A 27,973-nucleotide genomic window follows, 5' to 3' on the forward strand; every position below is an offset into this window, starting at 1 on the left:
ATATTATAACTTACAAATGTATTTTTTATTAAATTTTTTATTTAATTAGGATCCTTAAAAAATTAGCTGCATTAACCTCCCTGACTTTAAATTTCTCTTCTAAGAATTTTTATTTATTATTAATTTGATTTGTCTTATTTGTTAATAAAATTTAATATTATTTGATTTAAAATCATAAATTTTTTTACTTAATTTTTTTATTTAATTTACTAAATTTATTTATTTTTAAAGATACTTTTAGAGTTCATTTAAACAAATCAACCCATTTACTTGAATTTTATTATTTTGCAGAATATATTTTAAAATAATAAAATAAATTAAAATGCATATCTGATATTTAAATTATTTTTTTTTCTCAAAAGCTAACAATTTTTTCCTGAATATACTAGCTTCTTTTTTTACACTAATCAAAACTTAATTACCAAGAAATATAAAAGAAAGTTCCAAAAACTTTATTTTTGGTTTGAAAAGATAAATTATATTTAAAATCTTTTTTATTGATTTGTAAATTATTTGTTTTGAATAAAATTTTAAGAATAAACTAACTTATAAAGAGAAGAATATATCCTTTAAAAAAAACAAAATACACTATATTAACCATAGAAATACTGAAATTAATATAATTTATTTGATATATTATGATTAGTACAAATGAATGAAGATATCAGAGGTATATCAAAATAAGTATAGGGTAGCAATATATAAAATTATAGTATATCAGATAAATCAACGGTCATTGATTTTTCTGAAAGCAAGATTGACATCTTCAACGTATTTACTGAAATATTGATTGACTTCTTATTTAGGTTTTTTAGGGTCCTATTTTATTAGTTAAATTAAATAAATTAAAAAATTTTTAAATTAATTAATGAATTAGTAAATTACAAGTCTCTTCATATCAGTAAGTTAGAGGAAGAGAGGCTTGGTTTGGAAGAGAATTTCGTTCCAGTTAATCTTGGTTTCACCAGAAGATTCAACAATGGTTCTTCTAGCATTGTCGTAGTAAGTGAAAATACCTCTCATCATACCAATAGTCTTTTCTAAGGGACACATGTAATCATAATCTGAGAAAGCGTTTTATTGTAAGAAATCTTCTCTAATAACTCTAGCGACTTCTAAGGTAAGCTTTTAATCTTCAGAAAGAGAGTCCTTACCGACCAATTGGACGATTTCATTCAATTCATTTTCTTCTTATAAGATTTTTTTAATAGAAGTACGTAAATTAGAGAAATCAGGATCGAAGTTGTTGAAGTAAGGATCTAATTGTCTATTTTTAATAAGATTCAGTCAATTAATATTTATGTTATAAAAGATAAATAAATGATAAATACCTTTCGTAGTTGGATGTAGATTTGTTCCAGTCGACTGAAGGGAAATGTTTACGTTGAGCTAATTTCTTATCGAGACCCCAGAAAACTTGTACGATAGCAAGAGTAGAGACTGTAACTGGATCAGTGAAATCACCACCAGGAGGAGAGACGGCACCGACAATTGTAATAGAACCTTCTCTGTTGGGAGAACCCTAACATTTGACACGACCAGCTCTTTCGTAGAAGAAGGCAAGCTTATTGGCAAGATAAGCAGGATAACCTTATTCAGCAGGCATCTAAGCAAGACGACCAGAAATTTCTCTCAAGGCTTCAGCCCAACGAGAAGTTGAGTCAGCCATCATACTAACGTTGTAACCCATATCTCTGAAGTATTCAGCAAGAGTAATACCAGTGTAAATAGAAGCTTCTCTGGCAGCGACAGGCATGTTAGATGTATTAGCGACCAAACAAGTACGTTGCATAATAGATTCTTTCTTACCATTAATTTCAGTTTTCAATTCAGGGAAATCAGTAAGTACTTCAGCCATTTCGTTACCTCTTTCACCACAACCGACGTAAACGATGACTTCGGAGTTAGAGTATTTAGATAAGGCTTAAGAAATACAAGTTTTACCGCAACCAAAAGCACCAGGAATAGCGCAAGTACCACCCAAGACTGAAGGGAAAAGAGCATCCAAAACTCTTTGACCAGTAAGAAGAGGAACATTACTATTTAGAATTAAATTAAAAAATATTTAAATTTAGTTTATTTCATAAATAAAAGGTAAGTTACCCTTAGAGTCTTTCTAAAACGGGACGAGCTTATCTGACAGGCCAGAAGTGAGACATTTTGTAAGAAGTCTTCTTGCCATCAATTTCGAGTTCTAAAACTTTTTCATGGATGGTGTATTAGCCTTCAGGAGCAATGTAAGTGACGTGACCCTTACCCTTGGGAGGAAGCATAATGTTGTGCTTACAGAACAAGTTGTTTTCGTGACAGTGACCGAAGATATCACCACCAGTAAGCTTAGAGCCAACCTTAATATCAGGTCTAGGAATAAAATGCCATTACTTATCTCCATCTAAAATAGGGACATCAACACCTCTAGGGATGAAAGCTGAACCTGAAACCTAAGCAATAGAACCAAGAGGTCTTTAGATACCGTCAAAAATACCATTCAAAATACCTGTTTTGTTGTAAAAATATAAAAATTATTAAAAAGAATGACAAAGTATTTTTGTTTGCTTGGAAAATGAAATTGAAGTTGTTTGTATTATCAATCAATCCATTATTTGTGCTAATGTCTTATTTTTTAAAGAAAATAATGAAAAGCTAGGTATAGAATATATCTTGATGATTATTAAATAGTAAATTATTCTAGATGTTTTCGCAAACAAATCAAAATCCTTCTAATTTGTTTATTAAATAATTTATTTATTAATTCACTATCTTAAAATCTACCCAACTTTTATTTATTTATTTATTAATTTTCTTAATTTTTTATAAAATAAACAAATTTGCACAATATAATATTTGCTTTTTCAAGATTAAAATGCGTGTATCTTTTTAATAATTAAAATTGAATCTATTTGGCTTATCTTAGCTTAGCTGCTAACCTTAAATTTTATTATTTGCAAATCAGAAAAAACCAATATATTTTTTGAAGTCCTCTATAAAAAAATGACTTACTATTTATTTAATATTTCCTAAAAAACAATCGCTTATTGAAAAATAAATAAATGATTCATTTATTTTTAAGTCTATTTATTGGTTAATTTTATTGCTTATCGTCTTTTTTTAATCTAAATTGGATAATTATTTATATAATTGGATGCGCATATTGTAATTGGATCAATTAATTTTTATATATTTTGGTCTATTTTGGATAATTGATACTTCAATAAATCAAGTTGGTATTATAATAAATGAATTTGTAATTTATTTACCAGGACCAAGTTCGACTGAAAGAGGTTCTTTAGTTCTCATGACTGGATCACCAACAGTCAAACCATCTATTTTTATTTAAGATTTAATTAATTAATTTCATTTAATATCACTTTTCTGATGAAAAGTATTTTTTCTTCTTCTTACAAGTATCTTCGTAACATTGAATAGATGCAGTGTCACCATCGAGCTTGATAATTTCACCGACCAATTTATTCCAACCGACTTTAACCTATAATTGTATATAAAATAATATTTAGCATGCTTTCATTTTTGATTAACATTAAAGTGAGTAATTTTGGTTAAAAGTAATTAATTCTTAAAATCTAAATTAAACAATTTCTTACCAATTCGTACATCTTAGCACCAACCATTTGTTCAGCAACGACCACTATTTTATAAAATTATTATGAAATTTAATATATTTTTTATAAAAAGTTTTCGAATGGAATATTTAAAGGATTTAGAAGAGGATTTTATTTTTCTTTTAGGAGCAATTGTGAAGCAAATCAAAATTAAGAACTGAAGCACTATGTAGAGTGGTAATCAATTAGATTTAGATGCTATTATGTAAATATTAATCAGCATATCCTATTTTGGTCTTCAAACATATTCTGCATATCATAAAAAAGAAAGAAACATTAGACACTAATTAGGATTGGCAGTCTAAATTGTATAATACAAATAAATGCATTCAATGTTAGGTAAAATCATCCTGTGTAGATTTGCTCACTCAACTGCTACTTTACTTTCTTAATTTTTGCACTCTCCTAAACCCTATTACTATAATATTTCTTGAAAGAAAATAGCTTACGAGGACCGGCGACCTTGAAAATTTTACCGAAGTTGGATTCCTTTTCGGCAATTTCTTCTAAAGCAGTTTTTCTTTAAGCCATTTGAGTGAATTAGACTTCTTTCTTACTTAGTTTTTATTTTATTTTTTATTATTATATTAATTTTTGTTTTCTTTAATTGTTTATTTTTATTTTTATTTTATTTGTTTTCCCCTTTTATATTTTTTTATTTCGCTTTATTATCTTTTATTATTGATTAATCTTTCTTCCTATCTCTAATACTTACTTATCTTCATTAATGATTTATTAATTAATTGATTGATTGATTGATTTATGGCTTGTTTCATTCTTTCTTTCTATCTATCAATAATGTTTATACTTCCATATCTATTCTACGATAAATATGCATAAAAATATTTATATACAAGCAAGCGAACTTCATTTCATTTTAATCTTTTTATTATTAATTTAGCTGTTTATCAATCACCTACCTACCCTTTTAATTAATTTTTTAGTATTCAATATTGTTTGATAGAAATCAAAATTCATATGTAAATGTATGATCAAATAAATCTCACAAATTATTGATATCAAAGAATAAAAGAAATTGTTAATATATCTTCCTCTCTCCCAAAGAAAATTTCCATCACTATTCTTTAGATTTTTGTGAAGTCAAAAAGAATTAAAATGATAAACTTACTTCTTAACTTTTTTAAATTTTCAAGCATTTATTTTAAGTAAACGAATAAAATAGATTTGAAAATGTTTATGTAATAGATTAAATCATCAGTTAAGTTCTAAAAGCTTAATTTTTATTAAAATTTAAATTTTTTTTTTTTTTACTAATATCAGAAAATTCCTCATTTAATTAAATTTAATTATATAAACAAAGTTAAAATTAATTAATCTTTTTTGGTCTTACTTCCAAAATATTTTGATAAGAACATTTGCATAAATGAATGAATTTATAAATTTTAGATTGATATCATCTTTATTTTAAGTATTGACATATTTATAAAAAAATGCTCATATAATTGCTTTATCTTCTCTTTCTCTTATAAACAATTCCTGTTTTGTTTTATTTCTTAATTTTAAAAATAAAATCTACTATTTAAATTTTTATCTAGAACATATTTTGAGAATTTTAAAATGATTTATAAAAATGATATCTATTAAATTTATTATCTCTTTTCTATTTCAATTTGATGAAATAGATGAAAATGATTTATATTTAAAATAGAAAAAAAATTATTTAAAATCAACTTAATATTTGAACTGAGAGAAAAAGAGATACATAAAACAATAATTTATTGAGATGAAATAAATATTAAATACTTTTTAATTAGTTAGTTAGTTAATTTTTTAGAATAAAATTTAATTAATATTTACTAATTAGATTATAAAGTAGATAAACGTGATTTATTAATTATAACATTCTATTTTATATTTTATTAAAGGTTAAAAGATATTTTTGGTATATTAGATAGGGTAGGTCAATAAAAGATAAATCTGTTTTAGCTTTTAAAGTTATAATAAATTTTCTATTCTATTTATTAAAATGAAAAACTCTTCTAGACTCAAATATTTTTTAACTCATTTAAAAATAAATTAATTTTGTTTAATTAAAAATAAAATTTTTATGTATTCACACTTGCTATGATTTATCAATTTGCTTAAAGCTATTAGCAAATTCATTCTTAAACTCTTCAGAGAGCTTTTAAATATTTTTTTGAGAGTATTTTGAAAGTTATGGCACACAATTCTGCGAATTCTCTATATTTAACTGCATTGAAGCTCTATTGTTTAAGTACCCTTTAGTTTATTTTAATTTTTGATCATTTTTAAAAATATTTTATAGATAATACAGAGGATTATAAAAGTCTTGCTTTAAAAAATAATTTTTCATATTATTCAAAAAGGGAAGAACTTCATGACATATTTTCTCGCTGTATTTCTTATTTTCTGGATAAAAAAGCATTTAGATGTCTTTGAAATTATTCCTTTTTTCTTATATTGATATATTTTCATCTAAAAAATACTTGATAAGTCTAATTTTTTAATCTGCAATATCAGGATCATCACTAATCAATTTTTTATCAAAAAGCAGTTAGGCCGTTTCTAACGAAGGGTATATTTAATTTTTCATTCTTTCTTTGAAGGTCATATAATTGCTTTATGTTTCATTTTAAATATCTTTATTTGAATTAGAAATGGTTGAGGAATTCAATTAATTTTAAATATTTGTAATTATATTTTATTTATACTCAGTTTAATCTTTTTCTATATTAGTTAAAAGCCTTTTCTGTGATTCTCTTTCACTTTATATCGCTTGAAAATGATTCTTAATATTAGAAGACTTGATTGGTGATAATGATTTTTACTTACTCTTTTAAGAAATAGAAAATCTAGATTTACCTGTTTATTTTTATTAATTTTATTGCTAAATAGATAAAAATAACTGTTAAGGTTGCTATTTTACAGGTATTTCTTTTAACTAAATAAATTTGTTTTAATTGTTAGATTTGCTTTTACCAAAAGAAGATTTATTGTTCTTATCAAATTAATTCTAACTATGTTGTTAAGTCTAGGTCACGAGACCAGGTGTCGTGCTTAATCCTACCAATTTATACTCATAAAGCAAATTTTTACGCTTTTTAGGAATACCTTTTTTAGATTAAAACAAATAATCTTTTGAATCTTAGTATGAGCGAAAGATTTATGACCATTTTTAATTTATATTTTTTGCCTCAGACAAATTTTCTGTTAAAAGGCTTGAAAGATTTTACCTTTTTTAGCTATACATGATTTCTTACTCACTCTCTAATTTATTATCTTCACCTCTTAAGTTTAGCAAAGATAAATTATTTCTTTTACCCATAATTGAGCTAAGTTAATTTTATAATTTTTATTTCATCTAATAATCTTATTCATTTTTATTTTCATCAGGATTTCTTAATTAATGCTGTAAAGCTATTTCTTATTCGATGCTTTATGATTACTAATTTTAAGGGGCTTAATCAGAATTTACTCTAGAATGGATTTATAAGCTTTAATTATTTTTTTCTGTTGTTTGATATTTAATATTTCCTATATTTTAATTGTTGGTGTGTTGATTTAAAAAATTATCTTCATTATCTTTTATTGAATTATTATTAGACCTTTTAAATGATGCTGAATGTTTAAAAGTTTAAAAAGGCTAGTATTTCGATATGTTTGAAATAAATAGTTGGTTATATAAGCTCTAATCTTCACCGTAATTGCTTGTATTTTGATGTGAAAAAGGGTGATAAAACGGCTTGCTTCGTGATGAATTTTAGCTGTTGAAAGTAGATTTTGGACTATGCAGATTTGATTTATATGATAAATTAGTTATGTAAAAATTTCCAAGCTTTTTAGAATTTAAATTTTCAGAGCTTTAGCGAGAGTGAAAATAATTTAAATTTGTTTTATTATTATCACTTTATTAAACAGAAAATTAAGTATGCTAGCTTTATTTTTATTTCTATTTATTATTAAACAAAATATTGTTTCCCTATTCATGAGCATTTGAAGAATAGTTCAAACTATTTTAAGATTTCTGTAGATTTTATCTAGACTTATTCATTTAGTTCAGGTTTTATTCATTATCTGTAGGCTCCTTTGATTCACCTTACAATTGATTAAGTTGTTAGCTAACTTCTTGTAATTGAGAAGAATTATTAGCAATATTTTAGTACTTTATTAAATAAGAGGAATCTATAGTTTTATTTGATGAAGGCACAGATTGAAATATAATATGTTGATCTTCTTAGCTTTCTGAAAATAGTTTATTTTTTGATGCATTTATAATCAGAGTATTCCCTTACTAAGTAGAGTTTTCAATAAAATCTTTACTCATCTCAGTTGAGTTTAAAATATTAGCATTTATTGTAATGCTCTTAATACTATTCGGTTTTTAGATTTGCTAACTACTTTTTATGAAACCTTCATTTGCTAAACCTTGGAATTCTTAGCTGTTTTTGCTATCTTAGACATTTTTTTCATCTTTTTACTATTAGATTTAATTGTATTTGTCAAAAAAATTAACTTTTTAAGGAATAAAAGCTAAATTATCAATTGTTTTCTATTTAAATGAATAACTTTATTATAAATAGGGTTTTTAATTTATGTGCACTGGTTATTAATTTTTTTCATCTGTTTTACTTCCTAAATTTAGGGATTTATTTCTTTAAATCTACTATTTCTAATTTTTTTCAAGTAAAGAAGACTAAAGTGTGTTTTAGTGTTTTAATGGGTTATTTTGTAATTAACTTTATTACACTTATTCATTCTAAATTTATATATTAGATTAATTTATTATTGTTTAAGAGCTCTTTTGTAGTAGAGTTTCTCTCACATGTTTGATTGAACGACTTGAAACTTGATTTGATTCGTTGTTAGGAATAGATGCTTAAGAATTAATATTATTAACCTTTTCAATTTATAGAGGTATATTTTGATGTTAAAGCTATAAAATTTTATACATTGCTTATTGGGAATCTTTGCTGTAGCTTGTTGAATATTTTCGTGAGCTTTTTGTCTGAGAGTTTTTACATTACTATAATGTATTTTATGTAGGAGTTTTATTCTTTGAAATATCCTCTATTGAAATAACACCATTATCACTTATTAAAGATCGCCTAAACTATATTAAATTCTCTGCAGCCTGATCTTTCAAGTTTATAATATTTTTGCATTCTTTATTAGCGCTATTATAGTTAACTCCAAGTGTTTAATTTTACATTAGCTATGGAGTTTCTAATTACTAGATCCTAAGATCATAGTTGTCTTTTTGTTACATTACTTAATTAATTAATTATTTTTTAATTAAATAACACTTTTTATTAAATTACTGTTTTCAGAAACACACAAACACACACCTTCAAATATATTGATTGATTGATTAAAATATAATTCAGTCAAATGTTTCTAATTTATTTTCTACTTGATAAATAAAATACCATAACAAAAGAAAAGAACACTGATTTATTTTAATTACAAGATATTAAAGTAATCTTTTTGATATATATAAAGTAAATTTCAAAAAATATTAATCTTACCAAAATATTTGACTGAAATCTTTTTAAAATTAAACATAATATGATAATGTATTAAATTTACCACAAAACAGGTTTGAGACATTTAGAATACCACAAATTGTAAAAAGAACTTGTGTCAAATCACCATTTAATACAAAATAGCTTGAAATAATATATTGTTTGTTGCTCTTATAAAATAAATGTTAATTTTAAATTATTTGCAAAATATTTCAAGAATATTTTTTGAAACCAGCTATTGCAGAATATTTCTAATTTAAATGAGAATATCAAAAAATGTTTAAATAAATTATTCTAATTTTTACATTAAATTTTTTAATAGAATAATTTAAAATAAAACTTAAGATTTGCCATTTCAAATTTTCTAAATAATTTCTAAATTACTTTTCAAATTATTTTTATGTTTAAGCATGATAAATAAATTATAAAATACTTAAAAATAAATTTAATAATAAATTGATTTTGGTGAATTAAATAAAAATACTTAAAATAAATTTAATAATAAATTGATTTTGGTGAATTAAATAAAAATACTTAAAAATAAATTGAATAATAAATTGATTTTGGTGAATTAAATATTTGTAAAAAAACAATCAATTATCAGAAAATTATGAAAATATTTTTACTTTAATATTTATATTTATTTTTGAAAATGTAATTTTTTGAATAAAACATATTATTTTGCCTAATAATAAAAAGAGACAGTAATTATTTACTTAATATTAAAATTGAATTTCAAAAAAATTTAATTATTTATTTTTTGTTTATGTTGTAAATATAATTTATTATTTATTGTTTGTAAATTTTTAAATTTTGGTTTCAAAATATCTTTAAGTAAGTAGCCCTTTTAATTTTTAGATAAGTAGAAACTTGAATCAAAAGCAATAATATGATAAAATAAATTTACATTTCATTTGTAATTTAACGAATAAAAATATATCTTTTGCTTAAAAAATATTGTTATTTTATCATTAGGTTTTAGCAATTTTCTTAAGACTCAGCTTAGCAGATAGTATCAATCCAAGTAAACAAAAAATATGCTTATGATAAGAAGATATAAATTTATTTAAACCTTAAAAAGGTTCTGTAACATCCAGTTGCCCATGCAATTAAGTTTAGGGTGTGAAAGAGTATGAATGCTGCTGCGATACAGACACTATACCTAATATTACTCCTAGTGTTTGCATAGAAAAGAGTAGCTTCACATTTAGATTTATTAAATTCTAATTAAATGTCTTTTATTTTGAGTATAGATTATGGAAATGTCTTTTCGATACCTTTATATTCTGACTTAAAATTAAAAACTTCTAGTATAGAAGATCTTTATAACCCTTTTAGACTTGCATATCAGGTAATCAATCTATTTTAAATTAACAATTTTATCATAATAAAAATTATTTTACCAAGGTAATTAAAACTCTTGGAAGTGTAATGGATAGAAATAGTGTATAAAGTACTATCAGTTTCTCATTACCTAGTCCTTCTGATACCAAAGACTTCAAATAAATATTAATTGATTAATTAAATTAATAAACATATTAAGCTCTTCCTTCCTATTTGCAGGTAGCTATTTTGAATCAAATTATATAAATCAAGCAAGTTTAACACTTTTTAATTTATAAAAAATTAATGAAAAGCCTGAATAAAGGGTAATTAACAAATTCAACTTTGCAACTAATTCAAGTTTTAGTGCTGTTTCAACTTCATCAAATGCTTTATATTTCAATATGTTTGTGAAAGATGAAGTTACAGGAAATTGCATCTAGTATATGGCTACAACATATGTAATTAATTCTTACTCATTTAAAAATTGTATTATATAAAAATAAATATAATTTATTTTTTCAGGAAACTGTAAAATACCAATCCTGTAAGATAAGAGACACAAGTAACAATTTTTATAAAAATATGGGAAGTTCATTAACTTAAAATGATCTTTGCTATGATCTAACTAATGTATTCGAGTTAACTTCTTAAACTCCTAGTGCTTGTGTTACTACAAGCACAACTACTGTTATAGGTTTTGTTAATTCAAATACTGCAACAAAAGGGATAATATATATAAGGTATCCTGGTAGTACTAGCCCTAATGTATTTTTAGGAGCAAAGTTTTATTATGACTATGTAATTAATTAATTAATTATTAGTATTCTAGCAAAAAAAATAAATTAAAAATATTTTAATGAATTAGGCTAACCGTAGTGGTACTACTCCTAAACCTAAAAGCGGTTACTAAATAGGAGATCCATTGGCATTTTATATCAGCGGTAACGTCTAGAAAGGTCTGCCTTTTAATGATATTTTTAATACAAGAGGAGTATGCTACTAAACTGGTTCGACTTATAATATGCTACATCCAATAGTATATATAATTTTTATTATTTTCAATACAAACAAACTTAATAAAAAATCTTTTTAATAGGATTTATAATTCGGTAGAAATTTGACAATATCTTGTAGTGGATAATTGAATACAAGAACTATGCTGACTACTATCACTCAAATTGGAAAATTTTCAAATCCAGATCCAAGAGCACCATTTGATTGGGTACCTATCTAGATTAGTGTTACTACTGGATTTAATATTGCCATTCAAGTTTACTATTTTAAGTAGGGTAAAGACACTAATCCTACCTACAGAATTACAAATGCTTAATTCAAATAAGTTCCAAAAATTAATTAAAGTGATAATGGTGTTGTTTCAATTCTTTTCTATTAATAGCCCTAAAGTCCTAATTTTTTTATAGCTGCTCCACCTTAGCTTACAGCAAAATTACCTCGTAACATACTGTATCCATTCTTTACTTTCAACGATTGAAAAGTATTCTAAAAAAATAATTTTAAAAAAATAAATAAAATATTTTAATTATTATAAAATATATTAAGTGAATAAGTAAGTAATTAAGCAATTAACTATCTTTTTTTATGTATGTATGTGTGTGTATATTACTAAATTTTAATAATTTTACTAATTGATTCATAGATTATTCGCGAAAATTAAGAAAGGTTTCTTTTATCAAAAAAAAAAATGTATCAATATTTGTTTTTTAAAAAAATTAATCTCTATTTTTATAGATAACTAATTAATATATTTCAATCAATCAATCAAATTAATAAATAAATAAATAAATAATAATTAATTGTAAAATTAAAAGCAAAAATTTTATACCATAAATTGAATTAGGTAACATAAATAATATAAACTTCATAGTGATAATGAGCAAAAAGAGTTCCTCAACAATTGAATTAGACGAAACAATAACAAAAAATTTATAAAACAACAAAATCTCATATAAAGAATATATAAATACTAGTATTTAAGTAAAATATATGGTTCCTTGCACCGCAAAGTGTTTTGTTGATTATTAAACACCATTAAGTGGAGTAGAAAAGGCTTGTCTCGCAAAATGTATTGATAGGGTTGCTGATTATTACGCCATCTCATAATCTGAATTAAATCCCAATAATAAATAGAATCAAAAGCATATGTTTTAAGCATTTAACCTTCCAGTAAAAGACTGAAATATTAATCTCTCACTAAAAACAAACCGATTAATTGATCTAATTTGATACTTATTTTGATTTTAATTAAATGTCTCAACATTTTCGTTCGTGTATGCATATTTGTAAATAGGTTTTATAACATAATTATTATTTCCAACAAATCTCTTTTATGTGTAAGTATTTGATTAAAAATATTTTATATAAATTGAGTTATTTTGTAAGTCTACTTATAGTATTAAAACTAAAACAAAACAACACATAAAAACAAGCAAGTTTAAAAAAAAATCTTTCGAAATCAAAAAGAATATTCGTAAGCAAAGATATTAATTTAGTTATCTAACTACTAATACTAAATGAGTTATACTTAATTTTATCAAATCAGGCTCTTTTGTGAAGCAAATATGATGGTAGATTACCTATTGAGCCTGCTATTTCATATTAACCTGGAGATGGCTCAAATAATTAACGAATATCCTGCTTAGATCTTTTTTGCTAAGTAAATCTATATTTTTTAATCAAAAATTAAATTTAAAATAATTTTTTAATTTTTTGTTAAATAGTCAGTTACGCAAATTTAGGACTTTGTGATAAAAAGGAAACATCATATGAGCCTGGACCAGGAAAATTAATGGAGGATTCAATTTTATTATGTTTACCTTTTATTTTTGCTCCTTTTGATAAATCTTAAAAGATATAATATTTAGATAAATGAAGGTCTTTATAAAATAAATTGAGTTACCTATGCTACTTTGATTTATATTATATGAACCAGGTCCAGGAACCTCTTACTGAACTTTCCATTTTCCTTTGTTTACATGAGTGCTTATTTTAGCATGTGGACTTTACCCTAAAGAAGTGGGAATATCATAGCTATTTTAAATGTTTTATAAATAAAATAATAAATTTAATTAGTTAATTTACTTTCCTGGCCCAGGTGTTTTTATATTAGGAACTAAATCAGGTCTTTTTGAATATCCAAGCCCTCTATTTCTTAATTTTTAAATTTATTTTTTTTAAATGTTTTTTGAATTATAAATTCCAAAATTACTATGGCTGTTTTACATTGAATTCTTTGAGAGTATCATCTCTAGAAAAATTAGTAGATAGATATGATCCAGGGCCAGGAGTATCACTCATTACTAAACCAGTTCTAAGTGAAGCACCCATTCTTTAAAATATTTTTAAATAGGTTAATTTATAATTTTAAATTAATTAATAATACCTAATAGTTGGTTTTCTTAAATTCACATTAATATCATAAGTCCCTGGTCCAGGAACAGAGGACTTAAACTTGTCTTTAACAGATATTTTTTAACCAAGAGTAAAGTTTCTTTGAGAATAATATTAATTAGTAGAAATATTAAAGTGGCCTGGTCCTGGAGTACTGTCTTACTTCATCATCATTCTTCCACTTTTAGCAAAACTTTTGATAAAATATTAATTGTCTTTAAAAATATTTCACTAACTATATACGTTGTTCCTTTGCTATTCAAGAAAGTAGTTTCTTAAAAATAATCCCCTGGACCTGGTAGAGAAGAAGGAGTCAAATACTCTTCACTTTTTTGAGCCCTAAGGGTGTCAGATTAATTGGTTTTCAAAATATATTTGCTTTAATTAAACTTATCAGTAAACTAATCATTAATGTCATAAGCGCCAGGGCCAGGTGTTTATAGTGTAGGCTTTAATTCTTCATATCTTAAAGAGAAACTATACTAAGGAGAACCTTATTTATTCTAATAAGATTTAGTAACTTCATAGCTTTATTTAAATAAAAAATAACTTCATTTATTTTGTTTTTGGACAAAATTTTAATTCAAATAAAACCCATAATAATTTTTTAAAGAAATTTTACCTTCCAGGTCCTATCTCATATTTATCTCCAAACTCTTTGTATTTACACTTACTAATTGACATACCTTATCCACTTCCCTTTAAGTTAATTACAAAAGCATTATATATGACAAGAAAAGATATTAAATAATAAAAATAAAATTTAAACCATAAATAAAAATAAATTTTGTTAAAAATAATTAATTTTAGTTACTATATCTGATTTTAATTCATATGCGCCTGGGGGAGGTACTCCATTTTGTTCAAAAATTGGCTTTCTTGGGGATTTTGAAATTCTTTTTTTATAAGAGTCCAATCATTTTTTAGCTTAATTAATAGATGATAAAATAATCATCGAAATAATTCTAAAATATACTAGTATTATGGTAATCTAGGAGAGTTTATAGTAACATTTTCATTATTGTAAGCGCCAGGTCCTGGAGTTTAGTTTTAATTGTATAAGTCCTCTTATATATAACATATTAGTCACTATTATTTATTTAATAGCAAAAAAACAGAATTTACATCTTTTTGATTTTCCAAGGGAAAAAGCACCACCAAAAGAATACGTGATTGAATTTGAAAATACTGACATCGAACTAAGATTATTTTTAGGATAATTTACTATTTTTTATTTTGGAAATTCTTCTTTTTTTAGAGAAATAAGCTATAATACTTGTTGGCTAAATTCTTTAATCTACTTATCTATTCAAAATGTTTTGATCTATCAGATAATTTACAAATAAAAAACAAACATAAATATAACAAATATATTAATTAAATGTAAAGGCTTGATACTTTAATTAAAATTGTAGAAAATTAATTCAAATGCTTAATAAAATTTCTTTATTTTGCGTTTTTGCCTTCAGAAATAACCTAAAAAATTACTTAAACCAACTTAAATTAAAAATAGTTTATAAAAAATCTTAAAATTAAATTATTAAATTTGTAACATCTTCAATATAAATTTTTAACTCTAGGTTGGTAGATCGTAATATATTTGGTTAATAATCAATCTAATAAATAGAGTTAAATTATTTGATAGATAAATTGTTTTGGCAGCAATCAATCAAGCAAGTAATATATAAATAAAAAATAAAAGAAGAATAAAATAATGGTAAGTAAATTTAAATAGATAAAGATGTTAAAAAGACATACTTTATACAAAATAAAAATACATTGTCAATAATATATCAATTAAGTAGGTATTTATTTTATGTATTTACTTATTCATTTATTTATTTTTATTATATAATTATAAGCGATAATTTAATTTTCATTTTTAAAAATGCTCTATACGTATAATTATCATCATCATTATTATTATATTTTATTTAAATATTTTTTTATCATTCATTAATAATTAATCACCAGCCATCAGAAAGATCAGTATTAACCTTCTTAGCAGCAGATTGCTTGACTTCTTCAACCTTCTTGGTTTCTAATACTTTCTTTTCCTACTTTTTATTTATTCATTCAAAAATTTATTTTTTCAAGAAATTTATAAAATATTTCTTACAGCTTCCTTTTCCTTCTTGACCTTTTCAGCTTTCTTTTTGGCATCTTCAACAGCCTTCTTTTCCTTTTGGTGGTCCTTGACGGTGTTCCAATCTTCTTCAGTCTTCTTTTCTTCAGCCTTAACTTCCTATATTTATAAATATTTTGTTATAAATTGTCAAAAAAGTGAAAAAATTTTTATAGTTACGGTTTTGTTTTCAGCAGCCTTCTTGCTGTTAGTGATTTAAGGCTTGTTAGCTTCACCAATAAATCTCTTATTTTCACCAGTAGGCTTGGGTCTATTAGCTTCATTAGAGATCTTTCTAGTTCTAGGTTGGGTGTGTTGGGTTTCAGTAGCTTCTTCGGTGGGTTTTTCGGTGGTGGCATTTTCGGTCTTTTCTTCAGTGTGATTTTCAGCATTTTCTCCTTCTTCAGCTAAATAAATAAATAAAATAGATTTTAAAATAATACAATAATATTGAATATTTTTTTTTACATGTTCTTTTGTTGAAATTCTTTTTGGCCTTGCTCTTGAAGTACTTTTATGTTTCGTGCTTTTCAGTGTGACCGCTAGCACCTAATTAGTTCCATCCTTCGTGGGTTTGGTGATGAGCGTGATCATTAATTCTGATGAAGAATTTCTTGTCTAAGATAGGCTGATTAAAAATAATAAATTAATTAAAAATATTTAAATTTAAGTAAAAATGAAATATATTTATTGATGCAATCACTTTTTTGATGCAATATTAAAATTTAATTTCGAATAGTTGAATAGTTGGATTTAAGTCACAAAAATTTCTACAGATTTTATTAATTTTGGTTATTGGAAAGTTAGTTATTTATGTTGATTTTAGGAAGATAAAGATATAAATTTAAGAAGTATCAAAATTTTTATGTTTTGATTAAAAAAAGAAAAGATCGAATAACTAAATATCTTCTTTTTTTCATGGTAAACTGTCTCAATTTAAACGATTTGAGTTAATTTTGCAGTTAAAATTATTTTTCACTTTAAATAAAATAAATTAATAAGGTATTTATTTACTCTGATAGGAGCCTTGATGAAGCTAATAGCATCAGCGTGGTTTTTGAAGGTTAAGTTGAACATACCTTCTTTCTTAACGACCTTAGAAATGTTCATGTTGAACTCCTTATAAGTTTCCTTAACGTCCTTCCAGGTAGCTTCGGGATGAACCTTATAGATGTTAAGAACGACAACATTGTTTTCAGAAGCTTTAATCTAATCGATAAGATCCCATCCTATATTACAAAAAAATATTATTTGATAAATTTTTAAAAATATCAAAATTTTCAAAATTATAAGATTTTACTAATATAAAATTTCATTTAACTAGCGCAAAATCTAAAAATCTAAAAACTTATTCAAATCAAAGGGGGAGATAGTTAAATAGAAAGATAGATATGTAGATAATTGCTTTAAATGCACCTAGTTATTTTTGCTTATATTTTAAAATTATTACTGGAAGGGTACTTCTTTTAAACGGGAGCTTCCTTCTATTCTTCAGTGTGTTCACCTTCTTGGGTAGTCTTTTGTTCTACCTTAACTTATTCTTCAGTAGCAGTCTTAGCTAAAATTTGTAAAAAATAGTTAAATAAGGACATTCATTACATTGCTTAGTATGTTGTTATTATTGTTTTAAATATTTCCAAAAATCATTTTTTTCATTGTTAAACTTAAAATTTTTTAAAATTTAAACAATAATTCTATTTAAAATTTTAACACAGCTTTGTATTTTGATATTCTTTTTTATGAAACTTGTTAGAAAATAAATATTATCTATTAATTTGGTTTGGCTATGTTAATGGTTAATTATGGGAATTTTATCATCAAAATTTTGATTTTGTAGTAAAATATGTAGTGTTTGTGTAGTAGCTCTATTCCTTTTAGTAGTAGCTTATCCAGGATAGAAGCGCTACCACTTTATTATAAAATTTCAATTTAAAAAATAAAAATTTTGTCTACTTTCAACGTCAGCCATTTTAAATGAAGATATCTATTTCTTCTTAACTCTTCTTTTCTTTTTTCTTTTTAACTTTTTAATTTTGGTTAAATTATAATTTTCTTTTTTTAAAATCTAGCTTTGATATTTTATATAATTGGTGATCATCTGATTCAAAATGAATGAATATATGTATGTATGATACATTTGCTTAATTTATTAAGATATATCATTTCAATCGCACATTAAATTCACAAATACATGCATAAAATCAGATTTAAAGAGAAAAAAAAAACTTGATAAAAATGAAAACTAATTTTTTATTAGTTTCTCACACATGTAGTAATAATACAGAAAGAACATATCAATTTGGCCTTTATAAAAAATAATAAATTCAACTATAACAAATACTATGAAAGCATAAATTGAATTCTAAATTTATAAATATTTTATTAAGTAAATGTTAAAAAATTAACTTCATTTAAAGTGAATTCATTTATTTTATTTGAATAAAGCAATACTAAATTTTTTAAATTAATACTAACAATTGATTAATTAACTAATTGATATGATAACTTTTCTAGAATATTATCTGTTAAACCTTAGAAAACAATAAAATCTACAATATAAAAATATAAAATATCTTTTTACTTTTTGATTAAACATATTTGCTAAAAAAATAATTTCTATATGATAAATTTGATTTGAATTTCCTGCTTACTTGATTGTATTACATTTTTCTAAAGATACATATCCTTTGATAAGAAATTCTAATTTTTGATAAGTAATATGTATCTTATCTTCTGATTAAAAATTGTTTGTTTATTTAAAATAATTAAATATTTTGATAAATTTTCTCTATTTCTTGATTTTTAAAAAAATGAGATATATTTTATTGATTTTTTTAGTAATAGTCAGCTTTTCAATAGCTCAACAGATTATTTAATCTCACAACCTCAAGAAATAAAGAATAGCCTTTGGGTCTTGCAATAAATTCTTCAGAAACCATAAGTCTGATATCTTTTATGACATTGCTAAATAAAATCCTGATATATGGGTTTGGTTAGGAGATGTTGCTTATCTTGATTATATGCCTCTACCAGCTTATTGGATACCAGATACAGATTTCTACTAAATAAAACTTAAATTAGATGCCACTAAAAACGATCCAGGTACTTTTTTTCCCCAATTTCACTATTAAAAAATGTTCTTAAAACAAGTTTTTTAAATTTATTTTTAAATAAAAAATTTTAGCTTATTAAGAAATGCTCAAAAAAGTAAATGGTGAAGTTGGAGTTTGGGATGACCATGATTATGGCCATAATAACTCTGGAATGACCTTTAAGTATAAGGAGCATATAAGATAAGTTTGGCTTGACTTCTTCAACGAACCTTAGAACAGCGAAAGAAGAACAAGAGATTCTGGCATTTACACTTCTTATTATCTTGGCTAGTAAAAAAAAATAAAAATCATATTAACTGATGTCAGATGGAATAGATAAAGCACTGATATTTTAGGTATTTAATTAATTATGATCTATTCTTATTTTAAATTTGCGATTTCGTTAAAGGTGAGAAGCAATGGATATGGCTAGAATAAGAATTAAATGATCATAAAGTAGAGTTATTTATACTAGGAACTGGATCTTAGTTTCTTCCTGATGACAGATTTATTCCTGAAACATGGGATATCAAAAGCAAAGAAAGATTCTACTAGATAGTAAATAAAACTAGAGCAAGTGTAGTTATTATCAGTGGAGATGTTCATTATGCTGAGTTAATGGAACATCCTTGCTCTCAAAAAAGTAAAAAGGAATTTGGATGGTTTTAGTTTTTATATTTTTTTTATAAAATAAATAGAAGTAGGATATAAGTTAGCTGAAATAACTTCAAGTGCATTGTCTTTTGATTTTAATAGTATATAATATGGAGAATTTGAAGCAGCAAATTACTTTGTTTTAACTACACCAACATATAATGTAAGTAAATCTTGAAAAATATATTACTTTAAATGTTATTTTTAAATGAATCATAGGAAGAAAAAGATAGATTCAATGGAAGGAACTACGGCATTATTGATGTAGAATGGGATGAAAATAATATTGGTTTAACTAAAATAAAATTGCAAGTCTATACAATAGGCCAGATTGAAAAACCTGTTTTAGAAAGAACTTACAAATTGGAAGAGTTCAAGTATTCAGCAGAAAGATAACAAAATTAAAAATCTTGTGTAGTAGATGATGTACCAGCTAACGATAGATGGAAAACATTCGCTTTAAATAACTTAAAGAGATTGTTTACAGAATTTAATTAAAAAATTGTTATTGGAGCATTAATAAAACTTGTTTAACTTGTTTTGCTTTTGAGATTTTATTGGTATCTTATCTACATGGTTTTTTTCTACTAAATAAAGGAAAAGAAAGATTGATCGATCAATCAATTAATTAACCTGAATAAAAATACAGACAAATATTTAAAAATAATAAATATTTTAGTAAAAATGTTATTTTTTAATCTTTAAATTGCTGTACTTTTTAATAAAATTTTAAATAAAGACACATTTTATCTACAATTTTTTATTTTTCATATTTAAATAAAATTTTTATTCAACTTTTGAAAAAATTTGTTTAATATTTTTAGATATAATTTTGAAACTCATTTTAATTTTTTGTAATATTCATAACATCTTTTTTTGGTAATACAAAATATTTAGATTCTTTATAAGCTCTTACTTATTGTAGTTAGCAGTTATATTTATTGAAGTGTAATTTTATTTAAAAGATACTTTTTCTTTGAATTAATTATCTTTTAAAAGTTGTTTTTTTCTGAAAAATAAAATTGTTTTTATTTATTTTTAATTTAGTTAAATTTATTGTCTCCAGTAAAAAAGCAAAAATGATCTTGCTACGATAACTCAAATTGGACGGAATTTTATTTATAATACTTAAATTCGCAAAAATAAACTCTCAAGAAATAAAATTAATTTCTTATAAATATTAAAATTCATCTCAAGTTATTTTATAATTATACTTTTTCAAAATAATTAGCGAAGATTGTTTGCCTTTTTTAGATAAATTTCAACTTTTATTTTTAAAAATATTTTATCATTTGCATTTAATTTGTTTTAAAAAATAAAATTTTTGTATATCAATCGAATAAACTTTTATTTAGTTTAAAAATAGAAGATATTAATGTAATTTTTACCATACAATTTAATGGGCATACTAAAATAATATAAAAATTATTGCAATAATAAAATATCATTTTTTTTTCTTTTTCTTTTTCTTCTTCTTTAAATTGACAGGAGGGAACGGCATCCTTAAACCATCGTCTTTTACATCTGTGAATTTATTTATGTTTCTAACAATTAGGACATCTGGATTTTACTACTTAATCTCTTCTAACTCCGCATCTCCAATACTAGGAGTGAAATTTATAAAGATTCTTTGTATATTTTAGCAATATTTTATTAGAGTGACTAAAACTTCTTCAGATATATTCTCAAGATTATTTAATTCAACAAACTCTAAGTTAGGAGTAATTTAAAATAATTTAGAAAGCTATCCATTAGTTAAACTTTTGAGTCCACCTAGCTTAATAGTCTTTAAAAATTAAAATGTAGGAGCCTTTTTAACACTGTTAGTACCTTATTATAAATTATTATTATTAAAAAATTATAGCTTTCTTAAAATATTTAAGTTTTCATACCATTTATCATTTATGAGATACCACTATCTTCAATATTAGTAGTGCCAGTTAGAATTAACTATTCTAACTATCTACAATCACCAATTTTTTCCATTATATGTTTACTTGCTTCTTCCTGTAAGTCAAATAAAAAATTAATAAGGATAAAAATAAGTTTATTTATTTATTTACATTAGTCATAAAGGATAAATCTAAATGTTTTAGGTGATCCATAGAATTATATATAATAACAGATAATTTTTCTCCTGAAAGTTTTTAACAATCTTTTTAAAATAAATGATTTAAAATTTAATTTTCCAATAATTAAATACTTGATAGCGAAATGTGTTTGAACTTCTATCCTTTATCTATAAAGTAATCTAATGTTGCATTTGTAATATTGTAATCAAAAGACAAATTTATTCTTTGCAGTTATGGTGCATCTTTCAAAGGCTATAACGAAAAATCTTTTTTTATTTATAAAAAATTTATTCAAACTTATATTTATTTTTATATTAAGTTTACCAGTAACAGAATGATCATTATGGGCTGCAAAGAATTTTTTAATATTAGGTTTGGCATTCAAGAATTTCTTAATTCCTTGCTCAGTTAGTACAGGACAATTGCTTATATCTATGGAATGAAGTCTTATTTGTTAAAATTTTATTATTTAAATATAATAATAAAGTAGCTTATAATATTACTTTGAACATGATATGGCTAATTCGTATAAAACTTCATCAACTAAATCAGTTCCTGAAAGATTTAATTCTTCAATATTCGGTGCAAAATATCCAATTTTATTAACGAATTCATTTTTAATCCAAGTGTGATTTTAAAGGTTTAAGTATTTAAGTTCATTATTCAGAACTTCCATCAAGTTCTATTCTGTCAAAATAGAATTAGGCAGTTTCTATATATTTTAAAATATAAATTAACAGCTACCTTTATAAAAAATAAACTTGTTAAATACCTTAAGGTGACGAACTTCTTCACTTTCATAATTAGGCTCGTAAGTTATTTCTCCTATTTGTCTAACATGCCTACTAAAATTTTCATCAACTTTTGATACTGGTATTTCACAGCTTAGGGGTAGAAAGTTGCTGTATTAAGGAAGATCTTTATTTGTTTCTTCTATCTTTTTATATGTTTTAATAGTTTAACTACCATTATCTATAAATGTTTGTTTTATTGTTTTAATTTCAATTTCAAATAATTAAAAGGCTAAAAAACTTTGTTTACAATTTTACTACGAGCTTCTCTTTTGGAAGTTGTTAAAGATAAAGTAGAGTTTTTGTATCCATCAGGAGGAACTCCTACTTTTTCTTCCAAAATAGGTTTTTGAATTTTTTATAAATTTTAAAAAGGTTTCTTCAGAGTAAATTTTTATTCTGCATCTTGTCTCATTTTTAATTAATACAAGTAATCTAAATGTGTGGGATCTTCTTTTGGTTAGGGTTTTGGCATAAAAAGTGGATTTTTTAAAACCCTTGGATAATTCATTGTACACCATCCTATTGAATTATAATTTAAACAAAAAATAATTAACAATAAAAATATGTTTTATTTTCTTTTTGTATCATTTTTAGTTGTTATATCTGTATATTTTGAAACTATTATTTACCAACTAATGATTTATGGTTTCTAAAAGATGGAAATTAGTGGTTCTCAATATTTTTATTGACAGTCTCAGTAATTGAGAACTGCTGTTTATTTTAATTCATTCAATGAATATACTTTAACTACTTTCGCCAGTTAGTTCTCTTTCCTTTTTATATAATTTCCTATTTTATTATTCTATATTCCTAAATATTAGATATACAATAAATTTTGTCTTTTATAAGATAGATAGTATTATTGATTAATTTCCAACGAAATTAATTTGTTGCGAATTCTTGTAAATTTTACAATTAATAAAAAAATATATTCTTTTTACTTCATATTTCAAATTATATACTTTTTTCAATCAGATACTTGTCTTTTGAAAATTTCAAATATATTCACGATTTTCTTGATATAAGTTGATAAAAAGCTTAGAATGATTACTTGATACTCACTTTTTTACCACTGAATTAAAAAAAAATATTAATATCTAAATTTTTTAATAGTCATTCAAGTACCATTAATTTTTAATTTGAAAAATTTTTTTAAAATAATATTTTTGTTTTAGGAAAGTTTATTTATTTAATAATTTTGTCAATTACTAAACTAATAATCAAAAAAAAATTTCTTTTTAAATTAAAAAAATAAATAAGCACTTTTAAAATAATTTAATTTCTTATGTCAATTAAAGCATAAGTTAATATAATATATTTTAGCTTTTAATACATAAATATTCATTTAAAAATACAAAATTTTTTACCTTTAAAAATGTTTTTAAATTAAATTTAGTTGTAATATATACATGAGAAGTTACTGTGATTTTATAATTATTAGAGTCAATTTTTTTTTGCTAATTTTAAAAATTATTACTTCATTTTTAAAATTAAAATTAATAATTGATAAAACTGAGAAAAATAGAGGACATGTTTTATATCAATAAAAAAATAAGATTTTGTCATACTTTTGTAAAGAATAAATTGATTTCAGGAAAGAAAAAATTACAAAAAATAAATTCTATATAATAAATAATCTTTGAATTTTGACAAAAATTTTTAGTAATTTATAAATGGCTATTTTTCACATTGCTAATAAGTTTTTTTTGATAGATTTTTCAAAATATGCATTTAAAAAATGTTGATAATTTTATTTTTTAATATTATTATAATTATAAATTTACTCACATAAATAAATAATTTATTTTGCATTTATAATTCAAATAATTTTTTCATTAAGCAATTGTGTCGTTATCTGATTTTTCAGCTATGTAAATTGTATGTTCTATAAAATCAAAGCCAATATAGTAAGCCTAGAGAGCTGCATAACCTATACTGAGGTTACTATTGTAAAATGTAGGGTACAATAACAATTCATAAGCTCCATCAGCTAACTTTCTTGAGTATTATTAAGGTTTCAAGTTAATTGAAAAGGAAGATCCATCTTCAGCAGTTACATCAATCTATATATTTTTAAGTTTTTGAATTGATTTCACATAAAGAGCATAATCTTTGTCTGGTTAGTATACGAATGCAATTCCCTAGCGTTTAAAGTCTTGTAAAATTAGCTTAAGAGAAAATTCTGGTATCTAAATATATGGATCGTTTATGCTAAAACTTACAGAATCATAGCCATATAAACTCAAATTTCCATAATTCATATTTCCATTTGATGAGGCATAATATCCATAATTACCTGTATAGGGTTTTAAAGTAGTAAAACCCTATCCTTTTTTTATCAAATAGTAGTTAGGATTGCCAATATCAATACTACCTACAGTACTTTTATATTTAATATTATTGATATCTATATAGAATTTCTTGCTATCTATCAACCCTTATGAAAACAGCTAATCGATTATATTGTCATTTTTTACTTATCCTGGTTAATTTATAAAGCAAAGTTGGCTGTCAGGAATAGCATCATAATTATCTAGTACAGAGAAATTCAAGTCAGCTTTAATATTTCCTGATGAGAAAGTAGATGCGAATTCTTCAGCATTTGAGTAAAAAGGGCTTCTTCCAAGGTCCTATGCTCCACATTCAATGGCCTCATCACTTGGCTACTTTACAGCATTAGAGCAATAGTTTAAATCTGGTACAAAATTCACCAGACATCCATTTCGCTCGTACAGATGAATAAATAAATTGTCAGATATGTGAGTGCTCAAAGGAAGGCTAACACTGGAAATACAAGAAATACCGTTTAAAACAGATAAATAGGTAAAAATAAAAGTAATAGTAACTTTTTTATTCATTATCACTATTTATTTAAATTAGATTTTTTTTTAATTAATTTATTTAGTACAATTTATGAACAATTAGTTTACTATTTTAAACGCATTTGAATAAGAAAATAATAATAATAAATTATTAGGTTGAAATGAGTTTATATTTTCTTTTCTTTTATTATTCAATAGTAAAAGAATTTCAATAGATATACTTTTTAAATCTTTTCTTGCAAACTTTCTATATAAGATTCAATATACTTTAGGTTATACTTATTTATTTAAGCATAAATATATAAGATAACATAATAATTTCACTTCCTTTCTCTAAATTGTTTTCCTTGCTATTATCTTCTTTTTCTAGTTAACTTAAGTAATTTAAACTTTTATCTTTTGATAATATAACTTATATAAAATTGAATAAGTGCACATAATTATTTCATTATGCGTAGAATAAATACATAGCTTGTATCTTTTTTATTAGAAAATTAATTAAAAATAGATGAAAAAATTATCAGTAAATTATTGAGAAATTTTTATTACATTAACAAAAAAATGATTGCATTAATTTATAAAGTTTTTAGTGATTTTTAGTTTGAAAACTGGTGAAGTGTTTATTTATAAATATCTACTCATATGAAATCAGAGTAAAATATCATTATCTAAAAACAATTATTTTCATTTTTTAAAAATAAATTTTAAGAATGGAATTTTTGTAAAAGAAAAAGTACTTTATTTAAATTTGGCTCATTTAATAAATCTTATGTCATATTCATCATTTTAATTTATATATAAATGCCTTTAAAATTACTTAATTTATTATGTCAGTTGTAGCCTGAAATAGTAAATGATAAGATATGTTACATTTTAATACATAAATAAATCCATAGTTTTCATTTTAAAAATGTTTGTTGATTAAATTCAGTTGTAATATATGTAAAATTGCTGTAATTTGATAATTATTCAAGATTAGAGTCAATTTTTTTGCTAATATCATTACTTCATTCTATAACTAAAGTTAATAATTGCTAAGACTGAGAAAAATAGAGGACAGGTTTTTTATCAATGTGGGAAAAAAATAAGATTTTGTCATATAATTGTATAGAATTAATAGATTTGAGGAAAGAAAATCTTGTAAAAAATAAATACTCTATTATTATATTTGACTTTTGATAAAAATTATCAGAATTTTTTAAATTACTATTTTTCGCACTGCTAATAAATTTATATGTTAACCTAAAATTAATATTTTAAAATAGTTAATTGAAAAAATAAAATTTTTATAATATGAATTTAAAAAATGTTGATAATTTTATTTATATAATATTTTTATAATTATAAATTTACTCACATACAAAAATACTTTATTTTTTATTTATAATTCTAATAATTTTTTCATTAAGCAATTATGTTGTTATCTGATTTTTCAGCTATGTAAATTGTATGTTCTATAAAATCAAAACCAACATAGTAAGCCTAGAGAGCAGCATAACCTATACTAAGGCCACTATTGTAAAATGTAGGGTACAAGAGTAATTCATATGTTCCATCATATAACATTCTTGAGTATTATTAAGGCTTTAAGTTAACTGTAAAGGAAGATCCATCTTCAGCAGTTACATCAATCTATATATTTTTAAGTTTTTGAATTGATTTCACATAAAGAGCATAATCTTTGTCTGGTTAGTATACGAATGCAATTCCCTAGCGTTTAAAGTCTTGTAAAATTAGCTTAAGAGAAAATTCTGGGATCTAAATATATGGATCATTTATGCTAAAACTTACAGAATCAAAACCATACAAACTCAAATCTCCATAATTCATATTTCCATTTGATGAGGCAGAATATCCAAAATTACCTGGATAGGGTTTTAAGGTAGTAAAACCTTATCCCTTTTTGATCAGATAGTAGTTAGGATTACCAATATCAATACTACCTACAATAGTACTTTTTTTAATATTCTTGATATCGATATAGAACTTCTTGTGATCTATCAAGCCTTATGAAAAGAGCTAATCGATTATATTGTCATTCACTTATCCTGGTTAACTAAAAAAGCAAAGGTGACTGCCATTAACAGCATATGGATTATCAAGTATAGTGTAATTCAAGTAAGCGTGAGTATCTCCTAATGAGAAAAAGGATGTGTATTCTCCACCATATGTGTAAAAAGGGCTTCTTCCAAGGTACTCTACTCCACATTCGACTGTATTAGTAGGATCTTCAATTACATTAGTAGAGCAGTAGCTTAAGTCAGGTATAAATTACACCTAACATCCCCTTTATTCGATCACAGTAACAAATACCTCGTTTGATGGGTAAATTCTCAAAGGAAGGTTAACGCTGGAAATACAAGAAATACAGTTTAAAAAGGATAAATAGGTCAAAATAAAAGTAATTGTATCTTTTTTATTCACCATCTCTATTTATATAAATTAGATTTTTTTTAATTAACTTATTAAGTACAATTTATAAAAAATAGTTTTGCATTTTAAATACTTTGAACAAGAAAATAATAATAATAAATTGTAAGGTTGAAATAAGTTTAT

General features: G+C 23.7%; 10 protein-coding genes across 10 annotated transcripts; 3 read left to right on the plus strand and 7 right to left on the minus strand. All coding sequences in view use genetic code 6, as the record gives it.

Annotated features, from left to right (window-relative positions):
* Positions 1 to 726: 726 nt before the first annotated feature.
* TTHERM_00339640 (vacuolar H+-ATPase A subunit) lies at positions 727 to 4,151 on the minus strand (the record flags this gene model as incomplete). Its single annotated transcript, XM_001017628.3, has 8 exons — positions 727 to 819; positions 886 to 1,267; positions 1,332 to 2,039; positions 2,104 to 2,497; positions 3,258 to 3,323; positions 3,403 to 3,487; positions 3,603 to 3,646; positions 4,070 to 4,151. 8 exons carry the CDS (start codon positions 4,149 to 4,151, stop codon positions 727 to 729), a joined length of 1,854 nt encoding a protein of 617 aa, XP_001017628.2.
* A 1,543-nt stretch (positions 4,152 to 5,694) lies between these two features.
* Positions 5,695 to 8,868, minus strand: TTHERM_00339660 (endo-1,4-beta-xylanase xylA, putative; the record flags this gene model as incomplete). Its single annotated transcript, XM_001017630.1, has 1 exon — positions 5,695 to 8,868. The coding sequence occupies one exon, from the start codon at positions 8,866 to 8,868 to the stop codon at positions 5,695 to 5,697; it is 3,174 nt and encodes a 1,057-aa protein (XP_001017630.1).
* A 1,145-nt stretch (positions 8,869 to 10,013) lies between these two features.
* TTHERM_00339670 (hypothetical protein) lies at positions 10,014 to 11,942 on the plus strand (the record flags this gene model as incomplete). Its single annotated transcript, XM_001017631.2, has 9 exons — positions 10,014 to 10,040; positions 10,100 to 10,148; positions 10,206 to 10,319; positions 10,378 to 10,475; positions 10,532 to 10,687; positions 10,762 to 10,908; positions 10,973 to 11,248; positions 11,316 to 11,486; positions 11,547 to 11,942. The coding sequence occupies 9 exons, from the start codon at positions 10,014 to 10,016 to the stop codon at positions 11,940 to 11,942; spliced, it is 1,434 nt and encodes a 477-aa protein (XP_001017631.2).
* Positions 11,943 to 12,340: 398 nt separating this feature from the next.
* On the plus strand, positions 12,341 to 12,646 carry TTHERM_00339680 (Tim10/DDP family zinc finger protein; the record flags this gene model as incomplete). Its single annotated transcript, XM_001017632.1, has 1 exon — positions 12,341 to 12,646. The coding sequence occupies one exon, from the start codon at positions 12,341 to 12,343 to the stop codon at positions 12,644 to 12,646; it is 306 nt and encodes a 101-aa protein (XP_001017632.1).
* A 360-nt stretch (positions 12,647 to 13,006) lies between these two features.
* TTHERM_00339690 (sperm-tail PG-rich repeat protein) lies at positions 13,007 to 15,053 on the minus strand (the record flags this gene model as incomplete). The annotated part of the gene is made up of 11 exons (XM_001017633.3): positions 13,007 to 13,130; positions 13,197 to 13,311; positions 13,368 to 13,498; positions 13,550 to 13,618; positions 13,677 to 13,796; positions 13,851 to 14,051; positions 14,102 to 14,386; positions 14,481 to 14,557; positions 14,673 to 14,754; positions 14,835 to 14,925; positions 14,984 to 15,053. The coding sequence occupies 11 exons, from the start codon at positions 15,051 to 15,053 to the stop codon at positions 13,007 to 13,009; spliced, it is 1,365 nt and encodes a 454-aa protein (XP_001017633.1).
* A 772-nt stretch (positions 15,054 to 15,825) lies between these two features.
* Positions 15,826 to 18,036, minus strand: TTHERM_00339700 (hypothetical protein; the record flags this gene model as incomplete). The annotated part of the gene is made up of 7 exons (XM_001017634.3): positions 17,937 to 18,036; positions 17,434 to 17,541; positions 16,998 to 17,212; positions 16,452 to 16,611; positions 16,164 to 16,390; positions 15,978 to 16,103; positions 15,826 to 15,915 (listed from the first exon to the last, which is right to left on the minus strand). The coding sequence occupies exons 1-7, from the start codon at positions 17,950 to 17,952 to the stop codon at positions 15,826 to 15,828; spliced, it is 942 nt and encodes a 313-aa protein (XP_001017634.3). The 5' UTR covers positions 17,953 to 18,036.
* A 757-nt stretch (positions 18,037 to 18,793) lies between these two features.
* TTHERM_00339710 (phosphodiesterase/alkaline phosphatase D-like protein) lies at positions 18,794 to 20,341 on the plus strand (the record flags this gene model as incomplete). Its single annotated transcript, XM_001017635.3, has 5 exons — positions 18,794 to 19,085; positions 19,168 to 19,431; positions 19,485 to 19,718; positions 19,774 to 19,892; positions 19,949 to 20,341. The coding sequence occupies 5 exons, from the start codon at positions 18,794 to 18,796 to the stop codon at positions 20,339 to 20,341; spliced, it is 1,302 nt and encodes a 433-aa protein (XP_001017635.1).
* An 832-nt stretch (positions 20,342 to 21,173) lies between these two features.
* TTHERM_00339720 (F-box/LRR protein) lies at positions 21,174 to 23,324 on the minus strand (the record flags this gene model as incomplete). Its single annotated transcript, XM_001017636.2, has 9 exons — positions 21,174 to 21,559; positions 21,622 to 21,736; positions 21,793 to 21,884; positions 21,933 to 22,067; positions 22,126 to 22,247; positions 22,305 to 22,513; positions 22,574 to 22,738; positions 22,843 to 23,114; positions 23,225 to 23,324. 9 exons carry the CDS (start codon positions 23,322 to 23,324, stop codon positions 21,174 to 21,176), a joined length of 1,596 nt encoding a protein of 531 aa, XP_001017636.2.
* Positions 23,325 to 24,427: 1,103 nt separating this feature from the next.
* TTHERM_00339730 (transmembrane protein, putative) lies at positions 24,428 to 25,453 on the minus strand (the record flags this gene model as incomplete). Its single annotated transcript, XM_001017637.1, has 1 exon — positions 24,428 to 25,453. The coding sequence occupies one exon, from the start codon at positions 25,451 to 25,453 to the stop codon at positions 24,428 to 24,430; it is 1,026 nt and encodes a 341-aa protein (XP_001017637.1).
* A 1,365-nt stretch (positions 25,454 to 26,818) lies between these two features.
* TTHERM_00339740 (transmembrane protein, putative) lies at positions 26,819 to 27,844 on the minus strand (the record flags this gene model as incomplete). The annotated part of the gene is made up of 1 exon (XM_001017638.1): positions 26,819 to 27,844. The coding sequence occupies one exon, from the start codon at positions 27,842 to 27,844 to the stop codon at positions 26,819 to 26,821; it is 1,026 nt and encodes a 341-aa protein (XP_001017638.1).
* Positions 27,845 to 27,973: the final 129 nt, after the last annotated feature.

Source organism: Tetrahymena thermophila (assembly GCF_000189635.1).
Source record: "Tetrahymena thermophila SB210 genomic scaffold scf_8254610, whole genome shotgun sequence".
In the NCBI taxonomy this organism is placed as follows: domain Eukaryota; phylum Ciliophora; class Oligohymenophorea; order Hymenostomatida; family Tetrahymenidae; genus Tetrahymena; species Tetrahymena thermophila.